The sequence below is a fragment of the Numida meleagris genome, chromosome 3 (genome assembly GCF_002078875.1).
Source record: "Numida meleagris isolate 19003 breed g44 Domestic line chromosome 3, NumMel1.0, whole genome shotgun sequence".
NCBI classification, from domain to species: Eukaryota; Metazoa; Chordata; class Aves; order Galliformes; family Numididae; genus Numida; species Numida meleagris.
This window is the reverse complement of record NC_034411.1, coordinates 40943459-40966313: the sequence shown is the minus strand read 5'-3', so window position 1 is coordinate 40966313 and position 22855 is coordinate 40943459. Positions and strand designations below refer to the sequence as shown.

At 43.0% G+C, this 22855-nt stretch overlaps 1 protein-coding gene across 4 annotated transcripts in view; it reads left to right on the top strand.

Annotated features, from left to right (window-relative positions):
- The window catches only part of FAM120B (family with sequence similarity 120B), a 92166-nt gene extending 71001 nt beyond the window's left edge, over positions 1-21165 (top strand). The window contains exons 12-19 of one of the 4 annotated variants that reach the window (XM_021390374.1): positions 5677-8317; positions 8720-8786; positions 9572-9935; positions 11576-11707; positions 17094-17191; positions 18379-18441; positions 20222-20411; positions 20907-21165. In XM_021390374.1, coding sequence (XP_021246049.1) covers positions 5677-5689 — 13 coding nt within the window. In that variant the 3' untranslated portion in view covers positions 5690-8317; positions 8720-8786; positions 9572-9935; ... (3 more) ...; positions 20222-20411; positions 20907-21165. Of the gene's footprint in view, positions 1-5676; positions 9936-11575; positions 11708-17093; positions 17192-18378; positions 18442-20221; positions 20412-20906 lie in introns of all 4 variants that reach the window. The other 3 variants (XM_021390376.1, XM_021390373.1, XM_021390375.1) reach the window with 3 other exon arrangements.

Sequence of the window (22855 nt, the reverse complement as noted above, 5' to 3'; positions counted from 1 at the left end):
TTCTTGTCCTGTTTAAAACACACACTGTGTGCATGAAACCTCTGATATTCTTGACTTTTTTTTTTCTTTTTTCCTACCTTGGAAGACTCGAGAATCAAACACAGAGACCACGTCTGTCTATGAAAAGAACAATGATTAATTAGCCAAGAAAACTACTCTGTCTATGCAAAGTAGAGCTGGGGAAAATAGGAGGAATTTCTTCCTATGAAATATATACTTGAAGTTACCTCCAGATTCTTAGGAACTGCTGTCAACTTGAGAATGTAGATGGCATGCAAACCAAAAGGGAAAAAGCCTAAGCAGGAGAGAGAGGGAAAACAAGACACTTAGGAATATCCCAGAGGAGATTAGGCGAAGATCCCTCTACAGGATCTCCTGACACAGCAGACACAAACTTAAGAGCATCCTGAATTAGACTTGTCAGAAAGCAGAGCTAACAATAGCTGCTGGGCCAAGCAGCCTGACCATGCTCCCAGCACTGTCTATCAGAAGTCAGTCATCGGGGACAACAAAAGTGATAGAATAGGACAGTCAGAAACAGCCACTTCCCTGCAAACTGAGTGATGTGAGCAGCACGTATTGCTTCTGGAGTGCTGTGATAGCCCTGATTCAGAACATGCAATAAACACTATTTAAGATCTTATCTGCCACAGGAAAATACAGATGTAGCACCTGAAATAAATTTTCTGCAGTGCTTACAAATGAGGAAATAAATGTACAAATTGCTTGGCTGTGGAGAAGTCCTATGGCAGCAGTGAAATGCTTGTAAAAGGGCTGCAACCTGAGCTTGTAAGAAGATGCAAGGAAGTCATTTGGAGGTGCATCTTTTGGAAGAACTTTTAATCTCAGCTCCTGAGCATACTCTGTGTTGGTGGCTGAGCTGTGTGTTCAGCTGGGTGGATCTGTACAGGAAGTCTAAGGCAGGGTTCCTACAGGAAATTAATGCCACTGTGTTCAACTTCGTCTATTCCATAGAGTGCTGTGTGTCACTTCTCCTGCATACACCATGATTTACCATTCAGGAGCACCCACATCTTGTCGTGATCTCAATCTGCTACTGGTTTTCTAACACTTCCCTTCATCTGAGTGTGAGAATTTTCAGTTGCAAACATCTCCAGAACAAGCCTTCTCATCCAGAGGAAGCAGAAGGAAATTACCTCCCTTAATGAGCCTGAAATTAAAGAGGAAGAAAACTTCCTGCCTTCCCGCCATCCGAGAGCACAGTTCAGGTCCGTCATGGATGCTGTTTGATGTGTCTGAACTCCTCCTTCAGATAAACTGCAAAGCCAGGGTTCTGACTGTTTCTCGTCATCAAGCACCTCGTGGAACTTTTAACAGTTGTCAAGTAACAACTCGTGCACTGCAGCTGAATTACACCTCAAAGTAACTGGACATCGCTTCTCTATCTTCCTCGTTTTGGTTTCATTTCTTCTCTTCATCCATTGTCCTAAACTGCTGGGGAGTGCTTGTTGGGTTCAGTGGTTTCCTTTTGCCAGCAAAAGGCAGCCTTATTCCAGTAATCTGTTTGTTCTGCACAATGTTACCTAAGGGCTGAAGAGTAGAGTCCTGCAGTCCTTACTCCTGCTGGTGCTTCCCTTAATTTCAGTGCACGTGTTGTGTGGAGAACGTTTAGATAAAGACTGTAGAACAGCTCCACGTCTATGTCTAAATTTAAGCAGACCTTGGTGCCAGTGTGAAATTTCATTCCGTCTCTGCAGCCCTAGTGAGGCTGGAAAGGCTTCTCTGGAGGGAGCCAGGTGCAGCTGGGGGGCTGCATTCGTATGGCCCCTGATCAGGCGGTGCTGTGGGATTCACAGAGTTAAAATAGCCAGTGTATCAGGATCACCCGTTCTAAGATGAAAGTCCTGTTTATGTTAATGACCGCTAAGTTGGATTGAAAAAAAAAAAAACAACAAACTTTCAGAAGTTTCATCAGGAGAGCAAAAAAGGTCCTGGAAATGGGAACTTCTGAGAACTCTGCGTGTCAAGCTGTAAAGTCTTCATATGCTAAAAAAAGAGCCCTTAACACTTGAGCGTTCATCCTTTATTCAGCTATCTGGTAAGTGCTGCTGCAAACGCAGCACGTGCTGGAAGCAGGAGCCTCTTAACGGGGGCTTTTTGGAGGCTGTTTAATAAACATACACTGGATACAAATTTAGCCAATAAAAGGTTCATGTAGTATGTATGTATGTATAATACACACACAAAAGGGCTATTCAAAATGCATAGCAACCACTCGGCAGGGTTTAATTTTCCTTAACAGTTTTCCATTTTCCTTTAAATTTGGGATGGGAGTGGGGGGTAGCAATCAGAACCCTTGGCATAAATGGGATAATAATAAGGAAGTTCCCGGTATTGTTGATGTTACAGTACTTGACAAAGCATGCAGCTGAATGCAGATAAAAGAAAGTTTCTGATTAAAACAGACCGTATGAATGAAAAAATTCCTAAGTTATTGGAAATTTCTTTTAGTTGCTAATCGCTGTCGCATGTTAATAGCACGAGAAATGAAAGAAGAGCCAAGGTTTTTGCGGCATGTTTTAGTAATTTGGCTAACAGCTTTTTAAAAATGTATTTTATAAACAATTAGCATTCTGTAGGATTGCACTCATAAATTATGTCAGCCAAACAGTGCAGCAGGTTACATCACTGCCTTCTGTGACATTTATGAAGCCAGCATCTGCTGTGCATGATGGGCTGACTTGTTCCAAAGCCTATCTAAGGGTCTTACAGCTGGCTTTCCAGATATATGCCCTTCCATCCCCTTAAAGTGACACACACACACTGAGATTGCGGGCAGGTTTAGATGTGCACCCCCGGTTTTCTCACTTAGCAGTGTCTGTCTGAGTGGCAGCTTTGGTGTGTGCTGGCAGCGAAGCACTGAATGTTAAGCAGATGCTTGTGCTATGGCAGCACCTAGATGGGCCAGCTGAGCCTGCCTTCCCATTTCCATACAAGTGAAGAAGCAGGTATTGTTAATAGTGCAATAGCTGGGAGTGCTGAGTGCTGTAAGAGCCAGTCACACTTGCTGCCTTCAAAAGCACAGAGGCAATTGAGCTGTGCTTTTTTTTTTTTTCTTTTTCCCCTTTTTTCTTTTTACATATATTTGACAGTAATGGTACAGATAACACTTCCGTTTGTTTGTTTCAAGGGAATCATCCCTCCTAACTCTCACTGAAATTTGGCGGTTTCATGTATTTTGTGGGCCAAGGGCTGGGCCCCCTCTGCCTTTTTAGGCACTGAAATTGTCAATCTCACCTTTAAACTGAGCAGTGGGAAAGGCCAGAGACGTGCCAGTGGGGTTCCATGGCACAGGGAAAACTTAGGATTTAGGCACAAGCAAAAGCAGGAGAGCTGATAAAATAGCACCAGTCCTGCTGGCTGCAGTTGGTCTGCCAGGCTTACTTTGACCTGTTGAGACTTTTTTGTTTTGTTTTGCTCTCTGTATTGAACAGTCCAATCACCTGTGATGTTTTAGTGAAATAGGAGGGAGAACCTCACAGACTTCCATTCATTCCTTTATCTGCCTCTGCTACAAATATCTTTGTCTGCCTCTCCCTCTTTCCTATCAAGACAGAACAATCTTGTGATATAGGGGTGGAGATGCATACACATACATGCATGTATGTACATATATGCCTATGGAGCATTCCATCCCTACATCCTTAAATCAAAGCCTGAAAGCCCTGCAGAGCACTAAGTGATCTTGCAGTTCTGATAAGTGCACAATGCAGGCAACTGATGCTGCTTCCCCACAGAGCTTTCTGTGCCTCTCCATTTATCTGTTTTTGAGAAGCAAGCAGAGGTGAAATCCGTTTCACAAAGTGCCATCCCAGTTCTCCCAGCTGACTGAAGGGATCGGCTTTGGATTCCTCTGCAAAACCCACCAGCAAAACACAAAGCTGTTACCGAGCCCCTTTTTTTTTTCTCAGATACCTTTCCATGGGGCTGCGGATCTGCTTGCAGAAAGCCAATCATTTCATCAAAGCCCCAGACTCCACAGAACATAGGCTGTGCCATCACAGGGCTGCTTTTCAAGGAGGCATCTGTGCTTAGCATATGGCAACTATTTATTATAGCTGTTGCATTGAGAAACAACAATTCCCATGATAATTGTTTCTCGTATATCAAGATGCTTCAATCTCTGTTTCCCACAACATTCTGCTTGTCTGGTATGTGTGTGCCAATGTCACCACAGTCCTCGCAGACATTTGTCTACGTTTTGTCATTACTGAGGGTAAACAGACATGACTTGAGTGGGAAGGAGAGCGGGGGAAGTGGACTGATAATTTAGTCTGGCTTCAGTACTGCTCTGTGAAAGAAGCACTGAATGATTTGCGGGCAATATTTACAAACCTCCCCTCCCTCGGTCCATCCATCCTTTTACTTCAAGCCCTCATTGTTTAAGAGCATTAATGCTTATGTTTTTTGCTAGAACGCGGTACAGACGAGGCTTGAATTTGCAAAGAGATGGGGGGAACTTTTCAGTCCCACCATCCAGCAGCGCTGTGCTCATTATTCCAAAAGAAACAATCACACGTTCCCTTGAAAATATGTGACATGTATTGTGCATTTAATCACACATGCAGGAATACACTAGAAGTGTACAATATATACACTTTCTCCCACTGCGTATGGAATTTGATGCATATCTTTCATTTTCTAGATGTCAAAATCCCTAGACACATAGGTTAATAGAAAAAAAAAAGAAAAACCCATTGTTTCCTTACCAACAAGAGCTCAACTTTTCCTGCTGATCTGGCTGTAGTGTTCCCTTTTGGGCTCAGAGTTTTGGAGAACATCACAGGGACCAGTTTTGACAATGGGCTATTGCAGCAATTTAGCATCTAGGCTATTTAGCTAGATTTATCTGCCATCTATTTAATCTAATCTCTAATTGTGTCAAAGAGGTCATATGTGCAAAGCGGTTCCGGTGAGGAAAATAAAGAATAACTTAACACAGTTTTCAAACATTTTAAGTAAGAAATTTGCTAACTGCTCTTTTAGTGGCAAAAGAGACCCTCTCCTGTAAGCGATAAGGGGTTTTATTCAGCTGAAATGTGCAAAGAAAAAAGTCAAAGTGAGAGAAATACAAGTCAGCAGTTCACATTGCACACAAGGGAATGTCTTCCTCTTCTTCTGTGACAAAGCTCAGTCACTCTGCTGCTCAGGGGGCTCAGGGGAGACCTTATTGCTGTCTACAACTCCCTGAAAGAGGGTTGTAGTGTGATGCGGGTCGGCCTCTTCTCCTGTGTAACTAGTGATAGGACTAGAGGGAATGGCCTCAGGTTGTGCCAGGGAAAGTTCAGGCTGGATGTTAGAAACCATTTCTTCTCTGAAAGAGTGGTCAGGCAGTGGAACAGGCTGCCCAGGAAGGTGGTGGAGTCACTGTCCCTGGAGGTGTTCAAGAAATGTTTAGATGCTGAACATCTAAGGGGCATGGTTTAGAGGGGAAACATTGGTGCTAGGCTGGCAGTTGGACTAGATGACCTTGGAGGTCTTTTCCAACCTTGGTGGTTCTGTGATTCTACTTGTTTGCGTGAAGCAGTGCAACTCCATAGACTTTCAGCATCAGTGTTTTGGCCCATGCAAAGTGGGATTTGGAACCATAGCATTTGATAATGTTTTCTTTTTCAAATTTTTTTCTGGTTGTTTTGTTTGTTTTTTTTTTTTTAGGGAAGAGATGTAGTTAACGGAAGCAAATTGCAAATTTGACCTAGAAATGGCTGAGCAAAACCAACTTCTGAGAGTTCTGTGCACTGGATCCACTTCTGAAAGCCATGAGCATTAAAAATCAGCAGGATCTAAGCTTGATGAAGCAATCAAGCACAAGGGAGGAAGAGTGTTGGATCTTACCATATTTCAACCTGGGTTGCAGAACTTGGTCATAACCACAATTTGATCTCAGCTCATCGTGACTGTACTAACACAGGGAGAAGAGGCTATTACTTTTTGATAAATTAGGCTCCGCTCAACACACAGCACTACTCCTGACAATACAAATGAGCCAAGCTCTTAATGCAGAGATGAGAGCTTTGATGATATTCAGCACTTGTGAAGCTGACTCTTGTTTTTTTGTGTAGCACTGGTGTGTTCACACTAACCGGAAGATGTTCTCATGTACCATATTACCCCTAAATTCATCTGATTTTAACCAGCCCAACTGCTTTCATGTTAAAATTTGAGCTGAAACAAATGCGGCTGTGAGGAAGTGGCACAGCTCTTAGTGCAGTTCCATGACTCTGCTGCTTGATACCATCACTGACTGGCTCCTATATTTGCATGTAAAAGTCCGACTTCATAATGCTGCTTTATTTTTGGCTTTGTGCAAGCTGTTTCCAGTTGAATCAATAGTAAAACTGCTCCTTAAGGCAGTTAAATATGTAATTAGTAGAAATAATGGAGCAATAGTCAGCTGCAAAACTGATGCTTCATGTAAATGCGTGGAAGGCATTTTATTTAGTTGGCATGTTGCTAACATCTATTAAGTTAAATTATGAGAAGTGTTTTTAGGCCTTTCACGCAGAATGTGAAGCTTTTCATTCCTTATTTACATGTGTGAATGTATATGCATGGAGATCTCAACCCATGAATTAACTCCAGAGGAAAACAAATCACCAGATAAACACAAGCCTGGGTTTGTGTTTGGGTTTATTGTTTTTTCCCTTCAGAAAGCAGAGAAGCATCCTTACAGAATTTTCTGATTAATTTATTCAAAGAACTTAATTGATGTATCACAACACAGCGGTATAATTTACATGGCATTAAAAAATGGAATTGCTTCGTTCTTCACATTGACAGCAGCCAGCTGAATGAGTAACCAGTAGTCAATCTCTGACAGTCAATTCTGTGACTTTGGAACATGTGCTTTTATTTAACTCTCACCTCACGCTGTTGAGTTTTCTAAATAGCAGTAAATGAGCATGAAGCTGTGTTTGAAATATTACACAGTGTTTTATTAACATCAGTCGACACTGGCAGCTCTGGGTGGATAGCTTCACATCCCTTTGGAAGTCACCGTACATCCTTGAGCTTTCACACAAATGTAAAACCCGTGCAAAACAACCTCTGCATTGGACAATGAAAACTGGCAATCAGAAACCTGTTTGCTAAGGAGCTTCAAGGAGGCAGCTATGGAAAGAAGCAATTGATCAGTGCAAAAGAAATGCAACAAGACATATACAAGTTTGAACTGAGTGTCCCTGGTGGAAGAGGTGCTTTTAACTCAGTAAACATGCTCCTTTGGGGTTTGGACCAGGAGTGTTTGTTTTTGGCTCTTTGGGATGCTTGCCTAGTTGCCTTTATACAAAGAGCACATAGTCACATTTAACCTGAGGTGACTTTTTCTTAAACTAAGGAAATCTGAGGAACAAAAAGGAGATGAAATCATTGGAGCATGGAATAATTCACACTGGTAGGGACCTCTGGAGCTCATTTAGTCCCACAGTCTGCTTAAACTCACTCAGTTAAGTCAGGTTTCTCGGAGTCTTTTCTAGTCAAGAGATCACCATCAGAAAAAGCGGAGTGTGAGTGTCCCTCTCACTTCATTGCCCTCCTATCAAAAGCCACAGTGCTGTAGCACTGCACACAAATCCTGGGAGGCTGTAACCAGGGCTTTGCCCTATGTATAATCCTGTCCCAAGCTCTATAATACCTCTGTGTTTGCTGCTAGAGAACCTCGCTGAAATAGAGAATCTTGCCAGCAGTCGGGGATTTACCAGGGAGTGAAGACAGAGATTTTTACCCAACCCCAGCTGTGAGCCAGATGGCAAGGTGCATGCCCCGTGTCCTGCAAAGCTGTGCAGCCTCCTGGTAGCATCAGGCTGTGGCCACCTCTGCCCGTGCCTGCCCAGCTCTTCACCATAGGCTGGTGGCTGTTTGCTCCTGGGAACAAGGAACGCAGGGCACACAGCCGGGCCACTTCTCAATAAGAAGGCCAAACGGTGCAGTGTGCAGCACCGCTGAGATGCCCACAGCCTGAGAAGTGCCATCTCTCACATAGCGGATGTCTCTGCTCTGAAGCCCAAGGTCGTACTCTGCTGGCTTTGTTTTGCTTGTAGCATAAGAAAAGACAGAAGGAATTATAAATCGTTGGTTTTCCATCTCCTCACAGGCACAAAGTACCTTGTCACACTGCCTTATAAAGATTTTAAATATGGTCTTAATCCTTGAAACTTCCTTCGTCTTCAAAGAACAACAAGACTTTGAGACAGATATGTGGGAATTCACTTAGCCAAGTCCTGCAATTGTAGTTCTTCTGCAGTGATCTGCAAACCACAGACTCTGAAATGAGCAAGGGGTTATGTGAATGTTCCATGTGAGTATTTATTTTTATTTTCTTTAGCAGAAGCTGTCAAATAAAGTATCTCCTGCCGTCAGAGTTTCTGCAGTCTGTGCAGAGCTTCTGCGAGCCAGAGCTTTGCTTAGTACACCTAATTAGAGTTTACTTATTGTAACAGTGCAACATACAAGCTCATTTTAGTCTGGGAATTGAATTTTTCTGCATTTTATTCTTGGTTAGCTTCAGTTGCTTCATAGTATTGGCAAGGATGCTTGTGAAATCTGGGCATGCCTGTTATAGGAGAGGTTAGCAGGTTTAACAAGGAGACATTAAAAATCTATTTAATGGAATAGTAGCCTGAATGTCAGTATGTAGCGTAATTTTAGCACTGCCCCGGGGTAAGTACTCAATTTTGACTTTTAATTTTTTTCATTCTAGACTAAATGAAACAGATGCCTCTCAGTAGACTTCTTTGGTAAACACACAGAGAATCCTCCATCCAATTGTAAGTGATTATATGGCTAAAAACACAGCCTGTAATAGAGAAAACAGATGTGATAATTATCCCAGTGCCTTGCATATCAAATATAACTATTGATGCTGGGAAAAAAAAAAAGAGGCCAAAATAACAACCAAGAGGGATTTGCTGCACCAGATCAGATTAGCAGTTTGGGTTATCTGGCTCTATCTTCAGATACAGGCTTAGCTTGATAATTTATAAAAAAATCAGGAATAGTTCTTTATAACATTGGTGAGAAAGATGAACTTCCGTGGTTCAGTTTTCCTGTAAGTTCTTTGCACATGACTCTTGCCAGTCAGGCATGGAACTCAGGGGTTCACTGGGGCTTCTAATTATAATTATTGGAGTTCTTTACATCTACAACCTGGTTTTTCAGTGCAATTTTACTGCCACCAAAAGTAATAGCCAGCTGTGCTCTGTCTTCAGTTATGTGAGAATTGAAATGCCCTCATAGGAACTTTGAGGTTCAATCAGGGAATTAAGTTTTTTCCTGTGGCCGCTGTGGAAAATTCCATGTGGGTGCACAAGCTTATCATCTGATCTTCCAAGACATTGGTGAGTACAGCAGTAGCCACAGTGGCCAGCATGTCTGCAAGATCTTAGCTCAGGCTGGAAGTTTCAGTCCTTCCACCAAAATCACCACAGCTGTTTCTGGTTGCTCTTCTTTTGCCATCACACAGTTGAAGGTGATTGGATTTAAAATGGTAAGTGTAAATAGCCTCTAGCCTGTAATACATGCTCATCTGTTCTGCTGTTTTTTTTCTGATCAGTTTTGGAAGAGCTGCAATACTGAAAATGTGAAACTTCCTTCATGAAGCTGACAAAACTGTTTGGCCCACGTGCCCTCAACTAGTTGGAGGCACCTGACCTACTAAGCCTAGAGGAGCTTTCTCGCCCAGCTGCAGATTCAAACCAACACTGCCTTCCTTCCTTCCTTCCTTCGCCAGCAGAGAGACAACGGGCAGTTCATCCCATCTTAGAACATGTGGGAAAACAGTCTCCTGCAGGTATTGGTTTTGTCTCTGAATGCGAAGGGAGACTGAAGTGCTATGTCCAACTAGAAGCCTGATTTTTGTTGTCTTGGCCATTTGAGGTGAATATTACCCCCTGTTAGCCACAGCACTCCCAGAGAAGGTAAGATAACTTGTTTCCCCCAGAGCTCTGCCAGTTTCTGAAATCTCTCTTGGACCTGTTGCTCTTCTGAATATGGAAATCTATAACTGATACTATCTGAGACACAAACGCCTTACCAAAAGATTCTGACTTAACAAGTTTTTTTTAATTTTTGATGGCAAGATGTACATTGTATCAATTGGAAAACAGTCTGCTGTGACTACCAAGCATGGACGCTCGTGTGCATAGACTTAACATAGTGGGCTGCTCTTATTTTGAAAACTAAATGAATCGTAATGAATTGTCCCTTCCCATAAAAGCATCCATAAAAGGGGCCTTGCCCACATTAGTCCTAGGCATGTTAGTGCAATTATGCCACCATCGTCTGATGTACAGATGGATATATCAGGCTCATTCAATTGTCCTAAAAGGCTGGGCAATGAGAACTACTCTATTAGGATACTTGTTACTTTGGTTCCTCTGCAGCAGGTCTGGTTTCAATCAGAAGATTGCTCATAGAATGGATTCTGGTGTGGAGCAGAGAAGTGTGACCCTGTAACGCTTCTCTAGGGTAGCCAGGGGCTGGTGGTTAAAACAGGAAACTTGATGTAAACTGCTTATCATTGACAGGCAGGTAAACTTTAGAAACTGGATGAACTCACCTGTGTGAAATGTATGAGCAATAGGTCAAGGCCATGCTATTTGTTTACCTGCTTTTAATCTCCACCAGGGCACAGTAATTTATCATCTTTCCAAAGTGAAAGCCCTGCTTGGCACACAGGAATGGACTGCAGTCCCATGGGCTAGGGGACACAGGTGTTCAGGTTAGAAAAATCGAGTGGGCTTTCTGGGTTTGAAATAAGCCTCTCTAGACATGGGTAGTTCCAATTACATTTTGCTGCTGTTTTACGAGTGTCAAATATACTAATGGGATGATCTTCTGAGAGGTGTTGTGGGGGCAGGAGAGGCATGCCTTTTTCAAAACAAAATGTTTAGAAATATCCAATCTGTGTACCACATTCTTCTGCACCATGCACTGAGCAGCACCAGCCACTGGTTTGGCTCAGCACTAATCACTGGGCCAGCCTTTCATTAGTGTCTGACACTAATTAATATGCCATGTGCTCTTTCAAGAACACCAGATAAGTACTCACAGATTTTGCTAGGCAGATGGTAACTTTCATTACTTGACCAGATTTACTGATCACTGTTAGATATCTCACCCCCTCCACAGCCCTGCGGCCATACCGTATCATGCCTTCAGCGTTCCCAGCCAGAGAAAAGAAGGATAATGTTTGGTATTGAATGCTTGGGTACAATCACATCTCTCTTTTCTGATATTCTTCCTGCTAACATCAGTTTTTTTCCTGAATCTTACCTGAATACAGTCAGAAGAACAAGCTGCATGTTTAAGCTCACCATGAACAGCAAAGCCCTTTTGTTTTTCCACAACTTTGTAGCATCTTTTGCATCTCAGAAGGGGAACTGAAAGTCGTAAATTTCTTTACATGTCCTCCTTTCACACTCCTACGAGTGGAAAAATAAAATGTTTCCCAACTAGGCCATCCCTCAGCCTCTGAATAAACATTTTTTCGAGGGCTCCCATGCTTGCCAAGGTGTCAGGATAACATTCTCATGCTGATTCCTCTGCCTTCTTTCAGCATCCCGGTGCTGGGGGTCCATTTCCGAGGCTTTGAAGTGGCCAACCTCTCACCTCATCTCATACACATGGAAATCAGATCACCAGGAGAAGGAGCAAGCTTGTAAATCCCACGAAGAAGCCAACAGGGCAGGTTAGGAAATGATGACCTTCAGTGTATTAACAGTTGAGCGAAGAGCTCTGTGCGGCCAAAGAGGCTGCAGTAAAAATGGAGAAGAGGTTGGTAGGTGAATGAGAGCGCTGCTAAAGGGCTTGGGTCTGCTTTTTTCCAACTGCACTGACCACTTAGCAATTGTGTGAGTGAAAGCCAGAGCTGAACATTTGAAGCTTTTAACTGCTTACTTATTTTTATACACTGAGAACAAAGGACATCTTATCATTAGCAACGGTTTGTGTAAGAGTTCAGAAACCACAGCTGATAGGGGAGTTGTGTTGTGCTGGGCACCACACATGCCCAGAAAGTCTTTGCCACAAGCCTACAGACTACAGAGACAAAGGTCTACAGCATATAAGTAGCATGGGTATTGCAGCAACACATTTCCTGCAAAGCAGGCCAGTCTCAGCAATCGCAAGGGCCTACTTGTCTCCTGAGCAGTTGTGTAAGACACAGAGGGGGCTGGCTGGGTGTGCAAACATCTCCTGCTAATGCTGCTTCTAATTAAGAAGAGGAACTGATGCCACATGGTGTCTGGGAGGCAAATAGCTCCTGCAGCTGCACAGTGAGAAGGGCAAGGCTTCGTCTGCCCTTCAGGGAATGTTGGTGTAGTCATTCCCTGAACCAGATACTAGCCTTCACATCCTCTCTTCAGTGTTTGTTTGCTGAGCAGAATTAGCAATAAACCTTTTTGCTGGCTTAGTTCTACCTAAGAAAGGGCTTTTTCTGGCAAAATTATGGTAAAGGAAGGAACGTTTTCCAACTCTGGGCTGCTGTGGCTGGTCTGAGAGGAGTGTCCAGTGCAGATCTGGTGGGAGGCTGCCAAACAGGCACTGCAGGAAGAGAGTTATGTCAGTCTTCAAGTGGGATACAGAAAAACTTTTTTCTCCTCATTACATGATCACTTAGGTTGCTAAATTTGTGGAGGTGTTCTTCCATGTTTGTTTCTTTTCAATTTCCTTCACTTGCATATTTCAGTCATAGAATCATAGAACTGTTTGAGTTGGATGGAACACTTAAAGGCCATCTAGTCCAACCTGCAATGAACAGGGACATGCACAGCTAGATCACGTTGCTCAGGGCCCTGTCCAGAATGCCTCCAAGGACAGGGCATCCACCACCTTTCTGGGCAGCCTGTTCCAGTGCCTCACCACCTTTCTGGTTAAAAAAAAAAAAAAAAAAAAAAATTATATCCAATTTAAATCTCCCCTCTTCTAGTTCAAAAGCATTTCCCCTTGTCCTGTCGCAAGAAACCCTAGTAAAGAGTCTGTCCCCTTCTTTCTTATACTCCCCCTTTAGTCATGTCCAGGGAGGTCCTTGGCTTTGCTTTGGTGGCACTGTCAGTGCCACTGTTGTGTTCTCCATAGATGCAAAGCACCTCAGAAGACCATATGTGTGAACAGATAAGCTTTCAGAGGTGTGGATTTAGTGATATACTTAATTGAACACTTTCTACTCACTCCTGACCTGTAAGACAGAGTGAGTAACTCTTAGGTTTGAAGTGTCTCTGCAGTGACAGTAGATAAGGTCAATGCTGCTTGTTTAGGGTAAGGCAAATTAAGTATAGTGAAAAGCCTGAAGGGAAGGAGGGAAAAGTATTGTGAAAGTCTGCATCAAGGATTGTTCTCTCCCTGTAAAAGAGAAGGGCAGAGATCAAAGATCTGCTCTAGATTAGATCTAGAGGTCTTATTGGGACTGCAGTAAGGTCATCTTCAAAGCTTAAGAGCTGACTTAAATATTTATTTTCTGACCTTGAATAGAAGCTGGTAGAAGGTTTGAGGATATTGTTTCAGGCATATCTCAAATACAAACTACCACGAAATTCATATTTATCAGTGATCAAAGAGACAGATTGAAATAAATTGTTTGAGAGATGACAGCTTTAACCAACACTGAATGAAATTATACAGAAATCCCAAGATTAATCAAGTAATGAGTCTTAACACACTTTAACACGGTAAAACGCCTATTAGTGTAGGCCTTCAGAGCAAGTGTCTTTTGATACATTAGAAAGAATCAGACAGCCAAAAACACCCCTTTCCATGGCTCTTTGAAAGGCTTCTGGGTTTTAAAACCAAAGTTAGAGCTGGCATTCTACCTGAAATCCTGTCTTACAAACTGTTTCCCAGGTGAAACCCTACATTCACAGATAAGCAGATGTACCTTTGCTATATCCAAGTTCTTTATTTTTATGGCTAATTAGTTTCAGAGGTCCCCGAGAACTTCTAAGTAATTTTCTTATAGTCAGGGAGACACACTGAAGAATATACAACAGCACTTTAAATGGGAATGTTCCTCATTCTGTTTTAGCTAGCACGCTGCTTCTCAGTGGCATCTGGTTTGGGTTGTAGGGTTTTTCTAGTTCGTGTTTGTAGAGCTATCTTACATCAAAAGAGAACCAAGAGAAAAGGGAACAAAATCTTCTTGAAACCGTTCCCTTTCCTCTGCCTCTAAAATGAAATATGCTCCCAAGAATAAGAGCAGGTCAAATTATTCAGTGTTGGTGTATAAGTGCTTTGGGAAGAGTTACTAGGGCATTTCCATTATTTGCTGTGGTTGTTCGGTGGTTGTGACATTTAGAGAGTACTTTGAAGAAAACAGCCCAGCTGGTAAATGACAGCAGAGAAAAGGGAAGGAAAGCAAATGGAGAGGAGGGAAGTTCACAGAGATTTCCTGACAAGATGAAAGAGTGAAGAAAACCCAGTGAGTTCTAATTCAAAACCTATTTTGATGGCCTCTGTTTGAACGAGAAAACAGTTTCGTAGCACGCTTAACAACTACTTGGTCCTGTCCAGGAGTATACTTCACCAAATGTCTGCTGTGTTTAACACCACAGTCAACTTTGAAATGTGTGATGAGAATTATTTTTACAGCTGAGCTTCTTAAGGGAGGCCCACGTGTGGTGTGTAAATCCTGGTGGGTTTTAAAGTACCTCTGTTGCACTAAAGAGGAAAATGCTGATCTTCACCAGGATTAATAATGTACACAGAGGTATTAGCATCCAGTGTTTAAACCAAATTAAAAGGAGCCTGGAAACCTGGTGTCCTCCACAGGGGGCCCAATTTGTGCATGTGGTGGGATGAGGACTTTCACTGCTGATTCTCAGCACAGTTTTGGGCACATTGCCTTTCCAATGTGTCCTTCAGTGTCACAGCCTACAGGAGAGACAAAATAGTGACCACTACTCCAGATGAACACTGTAAGACTTTAGTGCTTATACACAGCCTTAATGGAAAGTTCAGTAAGTCTCAGTGCTCTGGTATCAGGAAATAGAATAAATATTGCCACATCCTTAACTAAAAATGATCAGTTTGGGATAAAGCTTTGCCTGGCATGAGAGAGAATCTTGCCAGGGAGCACATGGATATTTTGAGTATTACCTTGGCAAAATTGCTTAACCTGTCCTCTGTGTCTTTATTTCCTAACTCGAAACCCAGCTTGATCTATTACTGCTTCATTTGCAGGATTGCATGAGCAAATTAATCAATCTCTGAGTGGCACTCAGATACTACAATGATATAAACAGAGCTGGGCAGGAAACTCTTTGCAGATCCTTCAACTTTATTGAACATTGAGATAAAGCAATCTTTCAAAGGTTGTGTGGTAGATTTGTAATTGAGACAAACATGTGCATAGAACAAACATCATTTTGCTGGTGAGTGTGTTCATATGAGATGTGGATTCACACTTTGAATGTGAGTTTCATAGAGGGACTTGAACTTGGGGCTTTCCTTTCCTGGTAAATTCTTCAGGTTTGGGACATTTGGTGAAAAAAAATTGTGTTAAAAAATATGAGAAAATTAATCTGGCTCTAAATGTAGGTATTAACAACAAGAGGAGTGTGATGCATAAAAGCAAAATGTAAATACAGACCAATCCTTACAAGAGGGGGGGGGGAAGATGAAGAAAAGAAAGAGAACATAAAAAAGCATGCATATCTATTGTCAAATGTGTCTTTTCTAAAGTATATGGAAAAAAGCATCTTGAAGAGCACTGCTCAGCAGGCTAGGTGTCAAGTGGACATCTAAACCTTTCCACAAAACGCTGAAGAGTGCAATGGTATGGAACAGTGAAGTGTGAAACAGAGCAAATTTAGAGAAAGGAGAGCTGTGTCAGCAGCAGCAACAAAATGCAGAGACTAACATAGCCTTGTTGAAGAGAAATTAGAGGCTGGGAGAGAGATGAGGGAGAAAGTGTCAGTGCACTATAAGATTATCACACATTTCTAAAGAGGTCAGAAAGAGCTGACTTCCTGCTGTGGGGTCCCTCTCACACTGATGTGAACAAGCGTAGCGCTAGCACCTCAAGTCCTTAAGTGCAAGTGGTGACACTTTAGTATGCACAGCCTGCCTTAGAAAATCCAGGGAATGCAAAAGAAACATGAAAACCATGCAAGTCAAAAGGTGCTTCTCCCGTTGTTCTTTGTGCTGCTTGGATGACTGGGGGTCTCTCTTAGAAGAGAAGATCATGTCTTCCCACATGTGCTCTGCCAGCATCCTAGGGCAGTGCAGTCCTGCCAGTGTTGAAGCAGCTTCCCACAAACACCTTTCTTGCCTTTGCCATTAGTGGTACAATGAAGTCACCCTGGCAGGTGGGAAACAAGCTCACCAGAGTACGTAGAGCACAGTATATACCTGGTAGCTCAACAGTGATGTAGCAGCATAGCCTTTTTTACAGAATAGACAGCAGTGAAACTGCATGGGACTATCTTGAACTGCAACAGGACTTTTGGGGCACTAGAAACTAGGTTTGAGTTACCAAAGAAAAGAATGGGTGCAAGTATCTGCTATCTCCAGCATGAAGCAGTGGAGTGTGAGTACAGTCTTGATGCTGTACTGTGTTACAAGTGTATAATGAGATCCTGGAAGAAGCAGGGCTGATTGAGATCTTCTAGACAGTGCAAAAGGAATAAAAAAACCTGACGCGTTTGCTAGGATGGAGTGTGTGGATGGGTTCTTCTGGGGTTAGAAGGACTATATGCACAGTTAAGACCATAGGGCATAACAAGGTCTAAGAATACCTTTGTATACAAAAGAAGTTCTGAGTGACTATTTTTCAGGAGTTACTTCATGCCCCAGATCATGCTCTGTGTGTAGGCTTGTCTGATTTTAATACTTATTTCTGCTTTGGAAACCTTAGCCATTTGGTATCAAATCCTCCAAAAATGGCACAAGATGAAAACTAACTTTGTGACCTGCAGCTCTATAAACATTGCACATCCCTCATCAGCTATGGAGAAACTGTTTGTGTTCTTGATTCTCTGAGGAAGACAAGACTTTGGTGCTTATTCTATGACCACCATCAAAAAAAAAAATCAAGCAAACTGCAAATAATTTATATTTAATTATTATTAATTCCTTTCCAGCAAGTCAATCCATTTCTCTTTCAAGAGTGAGATAGCGTGGCTGGACGATACATACCAAAGAGCCCTTTGAGCTTGCCTTCCTCACATTTCAGGAAAAGGTGAGAAAAAAATCTTTTTCTTGTTAATGAAAATTCATTTTTTCTTTCTTTTTTTTTTTTTTTTTTGGTATGCTCCTTCATTCATTTTTTTTTGAGGCCTTCCACCTCTGTTAACTGTGGGAAAAGGCTTCCCTTTGCTAGAGTACAGCATGCATTGTAAAAGTAATTCAATTTTACACCATAGCAATGACACGATCAAGGGAACGTTGAGCAAACTTTGTGACCAAGAGCATTTAACAACTACGTGAAAAGCTCCCAAAGAGTCCTCCTGAAAGAAAGAAAGGTTGTAACAATAGGAGAGATTGGTCGATAGTGGTAAATTAAGAGTCATACTAGTGACTCTAATCAGGTTAGACTTTAAAGAGAAGAACCTTTACATCTCTTGAGCGTAGGCCTGACTGCATTAAAAACTCTTCAATGTGCGTTGAGAAGTGCGCAACCCCCTCTGATGCTCAGCACTTGCTCCTCCTTGGGTTGAAGCATTCAGCCCTGCAAGGGACAAAGACATCCTAGGCAAAAAATGTCAAACTGCAAATTTGGACCAGAAGTACCTTGGAAAAAATGATACTGAATCTTTTTCTCCACACTGCAGTGTTTTAGTCAATAGCTAGACCTATTTAGATGTGGTTACCTTTCGTTTTGGTCCCCCTGACAATTCTCATGCAAGCATGGAAACAGTCCTGTGTATAAAAGCAATGACAAACAATTCATGTGTGATAGGAGTTTATTAGGTCTGTGCTGCCTGAGACAGATCCTGTCCTGAGCTGAAACACACCATCTACCATGAGCAGGAAAGGTCATGCAAATGACAAATAACTACATGTACTGTGTGTATTCATATGTACATTAGAGAAACTGGTTCTGGGCGTAGTAGGGTCAGTAGTAACATGGACTATGATGTGGGTTTAAAGGAGAATCCAGCAGTCTAAAAAAAAGAATATATATGCAAATGGCTTATCAAGCAGGGCTAGCTCGTGGCTTAGTCACTGCTTCTTAGGTATGCATTATTGTGAAAAATAGAGTTTGTTTTGCACAAGAATGAGGTTGCAACCTGTCTTTGTTAGCAAAACAAAATAAGAAATGGAAAAGTTGGGCCTGGCTCATTTTTGCAACCGAGAGGGACACCTACAGGAAGACAAAATTACCACACTGGCATATTGGTTGTTTTCTGCTTTATTTGTTCACAGCTTGAGCCTATTACCTAATAGAGACGCAAGAAAATGGCCCATCTGTTTGCAGTGGGCAAATGTGTGAGTACTCTCTGGGGCTGCATGGGAGAAGGGTTGCTTTTCAAGCATGTATTTACTTTACTCTCTGTTTTCTCAACGGTGTGTATAACTCAATACTAAAAGGCTAATTTGTTTAAGAAAACCAAACCTGACTTCTTCAGTTAATTGCTTACAGAAAAGCTGTAGGTAATGCAGCAGTTGTGTGTGCTTTGCCGAGCGGCCTCAGCCCTGCTGCTGGCGTGGAAGCTGCATGGCAGCGAGCTGCTCCCTGCCCCCTGGCTCCCCCCCCAGGCCTGCTGGCACTGCCCAGGCTGTGGAGGAGATCAGGGATGTGTAGGGAGTCGGAGAGAGATGAAAGTATGTCTGTCAAGGAATGGGGATGAGGCATCCGAGAGGGAAGGTCTGCTCGGGGGCACATGAGGTTTGGGATATGATTAATGCGTTGGCAACATGTTAACGAGAACAGGATCTGGCAACTTAGAGGAAATGCCTCCGTGTTCGCTTGCAAACAGCCTCAAGCAGCACTATGAGCCTACGCTCGTGTGAAAGCGAATCCAAGGCTTTTGCATGTACATGAATGGCAACAGGCTATAATTGAACGATGTGGAATTTGGAGATGAGCAGGATGGCATGGATCCTGCGGGGCCCTTTCCTCCAGCTGAGGCTGGGGCCGGGGCTGCTCCATAGCTCCCTTTATCAGCAGAGGACAGGGGTCGTTCCAGTAAACAGCAGCACACTGAAATAACGTCACCACACCACTGCTTTCTCCCCAGCTCCTTGGCCACTTGGGCTTTTAAAACAATTTTTACAAACTCCCAGAGTCAAAGCCAGTGAAAACAGAGGTACCCTTTACTTCTCTGCAGTCTGAGAGGATAGAACTGCTTGAAGGTATTAGCTATGCTAAGCCTCTTAAATAACTATTAAACACATAAAACTCTTAAATGCACGCAAATCCTGTGTAACAAATGGCAAACAATAAGGAAAAGCTGATCAACCATTATACAGCAATTTAATCTATGCAATTTGCATAATTTTGTCTAACAGAAGGCGGCTATAGCAGAACTGCTTTCTAAAGAAAGGCAGAAATGCTGTACAAAACAGGTAAACAATTGGGGGTGAGGATTTTGCAAGTTCTCAGCAAATTCTTGGCTCACAGACAAAGGAGTGTAATGTAATTGCAAGGGATGTGATGTAGATGGACTGAAAGAGATAAAAGATAAGTTGCGAGCATGAAAAAAAGTCCATTTTGCAATCCAATTGGGCAATTTAGGACAAAGGTTTAATATTTACCTTTAACTCTATCCCTCTGTATCATTTCAGTAGGCTTGCCTGCATCCTATATGAGGTGCAGTGCTCTGTGCTGTGATAGGCACGCTGCTGCTGCCTTCCTCATTTGTGCATGCGTAGCACCTTTACGATGGGAGAAATCAAAGAGCAGCCCGTTCTGAGCAGCTGTTCTGCAGATGGCCTCAGGGCAAATGGGCCACGGGTAGCAGGGTTCAGGGCCAGCTCTGCGGGATAGCCTGCAATTCCATAGTCTGTAAGGTGGGCCCACACTTCTGGAAATACACCTCGCTGCTGGGGGATCTGCAGCGCTGCTGCTAAACTCACACAGTGAGCATGCAGAGATTCAGGGACGGGAGCTGTACAACTTATTCCTAAGTAGATAACTGGGGCTGCTTGTCACTGCAGAGCCACCTGCTTAGGTACAGCCCCTGCACCCGACGCATTTACACCAGGAGCTCATTAACAACTTAGTGCTGGGCTACAAAGCAGCTCTTTTTTTTTTTTTTTTTTACAGGATTGTCCTCTATTATGTTCCCAGCAATCTGGTGGCCATCGACACCTTGCTGATAAACTGGAAATCCTCACCTTCTTCCATCCTCGCCTCTGAAACGACCCATGAAAGAGCCCTGGAGATCAAAGAAATCCTCTTCCATCCTTATCCTTCTGACAGAGGGACTGGTGGGATTTAGCACCCATGTGGGAATGTGAGCATCCGTAACTGGGGAGTGGCAGAGGTGGAAAATGAGATGGGGAGGGGATGTAGAGGGGCATAGAAGATGAATTACCTGGGAAGGGGGTGCATGCTGAATTGTGCTTCTCATAGCAAGCGTGAGAAGACAGAAATTACTTCCTCTGCCCCAAATAAAGATCAAGGAGCATTTGCATTCAAAGGGGTCGGGTTTTGCATGTATCCCATCCCTTCAGTCACTCTCTTTTAACTGGAAATCCTCAGTAATTAATTGTTCTTCAAATTCTGCTCCTGCAAATCATATATCTGAAGAGCTTACTTCTTTCCCCTGTGCTGACTGCGTTTTCTTTTTTTTGTTGTCAAAAGCTGAATTTTAAACAAATGGATTTAGGCAAGAGTAGCGGGGATTTAAAGATCCCCAAACTTTTGAAATATAGACTTACTTGCTAGAGATAACTGAACAAACTATCAAATAAGACTTATCCATTATTTATCTGATTTTTTTTTTCAGCAGTTTTAGGCTTCATCTTGAATTCGCATTAGAAAACGCAGCAACCTGGGGGATTTTCACAGCACCTTAGGCAGACTAAACTGGAGCTGGCGCATAATCAGCGATGGAACAGCTGTTATGCAGAGATAACAGAGGCTGCAGATGTGCATGGGGTCAAGGGAGACAATGCTGTGAGTGGAAAAGTCATACAATGGAGTTCTGTGTATTTGCTTCAGATGTGGAGAACAAAAAAGCAATGACCTTTTGTCTGTTGCTGTCACTCCCTGCCTCACCATTAAGGTAGTTTTCTCTCTTTTTTTTTTTTTTTTTTTAAGGGGAGGTGTCTTGAAATAGATCCCTGTCAATTGTGCCCTAAAAATGATGAGGGCAGCCATGAGCAGAATCCTTTTTAGAAGCTTAAATATTCTGAAGTCTATATTCTAAATATTCATGTTGAAGTCTGTTGCAATTAGATTAATGTGGAGCTTTGGATAAATGTAATTGTAATGCATTTATTTCAAAGGCAAGTTGATTTTGATCACTTGGTATGCCAAGTTGCAAAGGTCTAGTGAAAAATACAGGGAAACAAGATTATACCCATTGGCTCAGGGAAGATCTTTCTCAGTTGGTATCTAGCTTCCAACAGTGGTCAGTAGTGGTGAGCAAGAACTGGGCAAGCAAGGAATGACAGTCCGCCTGGTATTGGGTAGTCTGTGATTTAAGGAATGCTGAGCTGAAGTTGTTGCTGTGTATTGGTGTTGAATTACGTTTATGAACAAACCTAGATGTGTCCAAACCAGTACAAACACTGCACCTGGTTCCTGAGCAGCGAATCTGGCTTCTTGTAAGAGGTCTACGAAAGGTAATTTGGAAAAGTCAGCAACCAGCCATCTAAAGCCTAGTACCAACCACATGTACCTTCATGGCAAGTGTTGGCATCTACCTGCTCAGAAAGGTTGAAGTTCCTGCCCAGCAACCAGCAGTGGGAGAAATACATTCACCAGGGAATTGAAAGCAGCAGTGCAGGATCTCCTGCTGTGCCCCGGCACACAGTATTTCCCCTGATCTTCAGCTCGGTGGATCAGTGAGCAGCACGTGCTGCACTCGCCCTGGCCGCAGGCAGGTCCTCAGTGAGCTATTCTGGTACCTGAAGAAGGCAGGGCAAAGTCGGTGTGCCTTGCCCAAGCCTGAGATAAGCCTCCATTTCCGCTGATAGAAGTGTAGCTTTAGGAGCACACAAACCCCCAGTGCAGAGCACAGTGCCAGGCACGTGCCCAGGCCACCTGCAGCCATCCCATCCCAAATGTCACCATGTGTTTGGCAATGGGTTTCTGTCCCACACCCTGCCACAGAGCTATTGCTTGTTCCTTACGTAAAAGCCCTAAATTGCATCATTTGTTTTACCTCTGGGATTTTTTTAAGGAAGGTGAGCGCTCACAGGTCAACTGGTCAGGGCTGCACTCACTCTCTCTGGAGCATCCTTTGTGTTCAGTAGAGAGCTGTGTTGGGTTTAGCTGAGAATTGTGAGAGAGAGCACACAGCAGTTACGTTCCCAGCCCAGCATGTTGTTTTTTATGGCCCCCATCCCCAACAGAGGACAATGGCTTCTGCAGCTCTTAGGATCCACGGGAATCTGGTGTTTGACAATGCACTCCCAACACATCTGTTTTGTTTTTCTGTTTTGTTTTTATTTTACTGTTGAAATCAGGAGTTTCCATTTTAGCCCCCCTCCCCCCCTCTTTTTTCCCCCCCTTTTTAATTGCTTTCTCCCCTCCTCCACACTTTATTCTTTCAGCACAGGGCTGCCACTTACCAGCTGTTCACAATTCCTTCACCCCTTCTGCTTTTCAGTACTAGATTACCACGACATACACTCAAAGGACATTTTCTTCCTTGCAGGAGGTCCCTGCTTCCCATACCCACTGAATACATTTAACAAAAATACTTTTCTCTCTCTTTCATACCTTGGA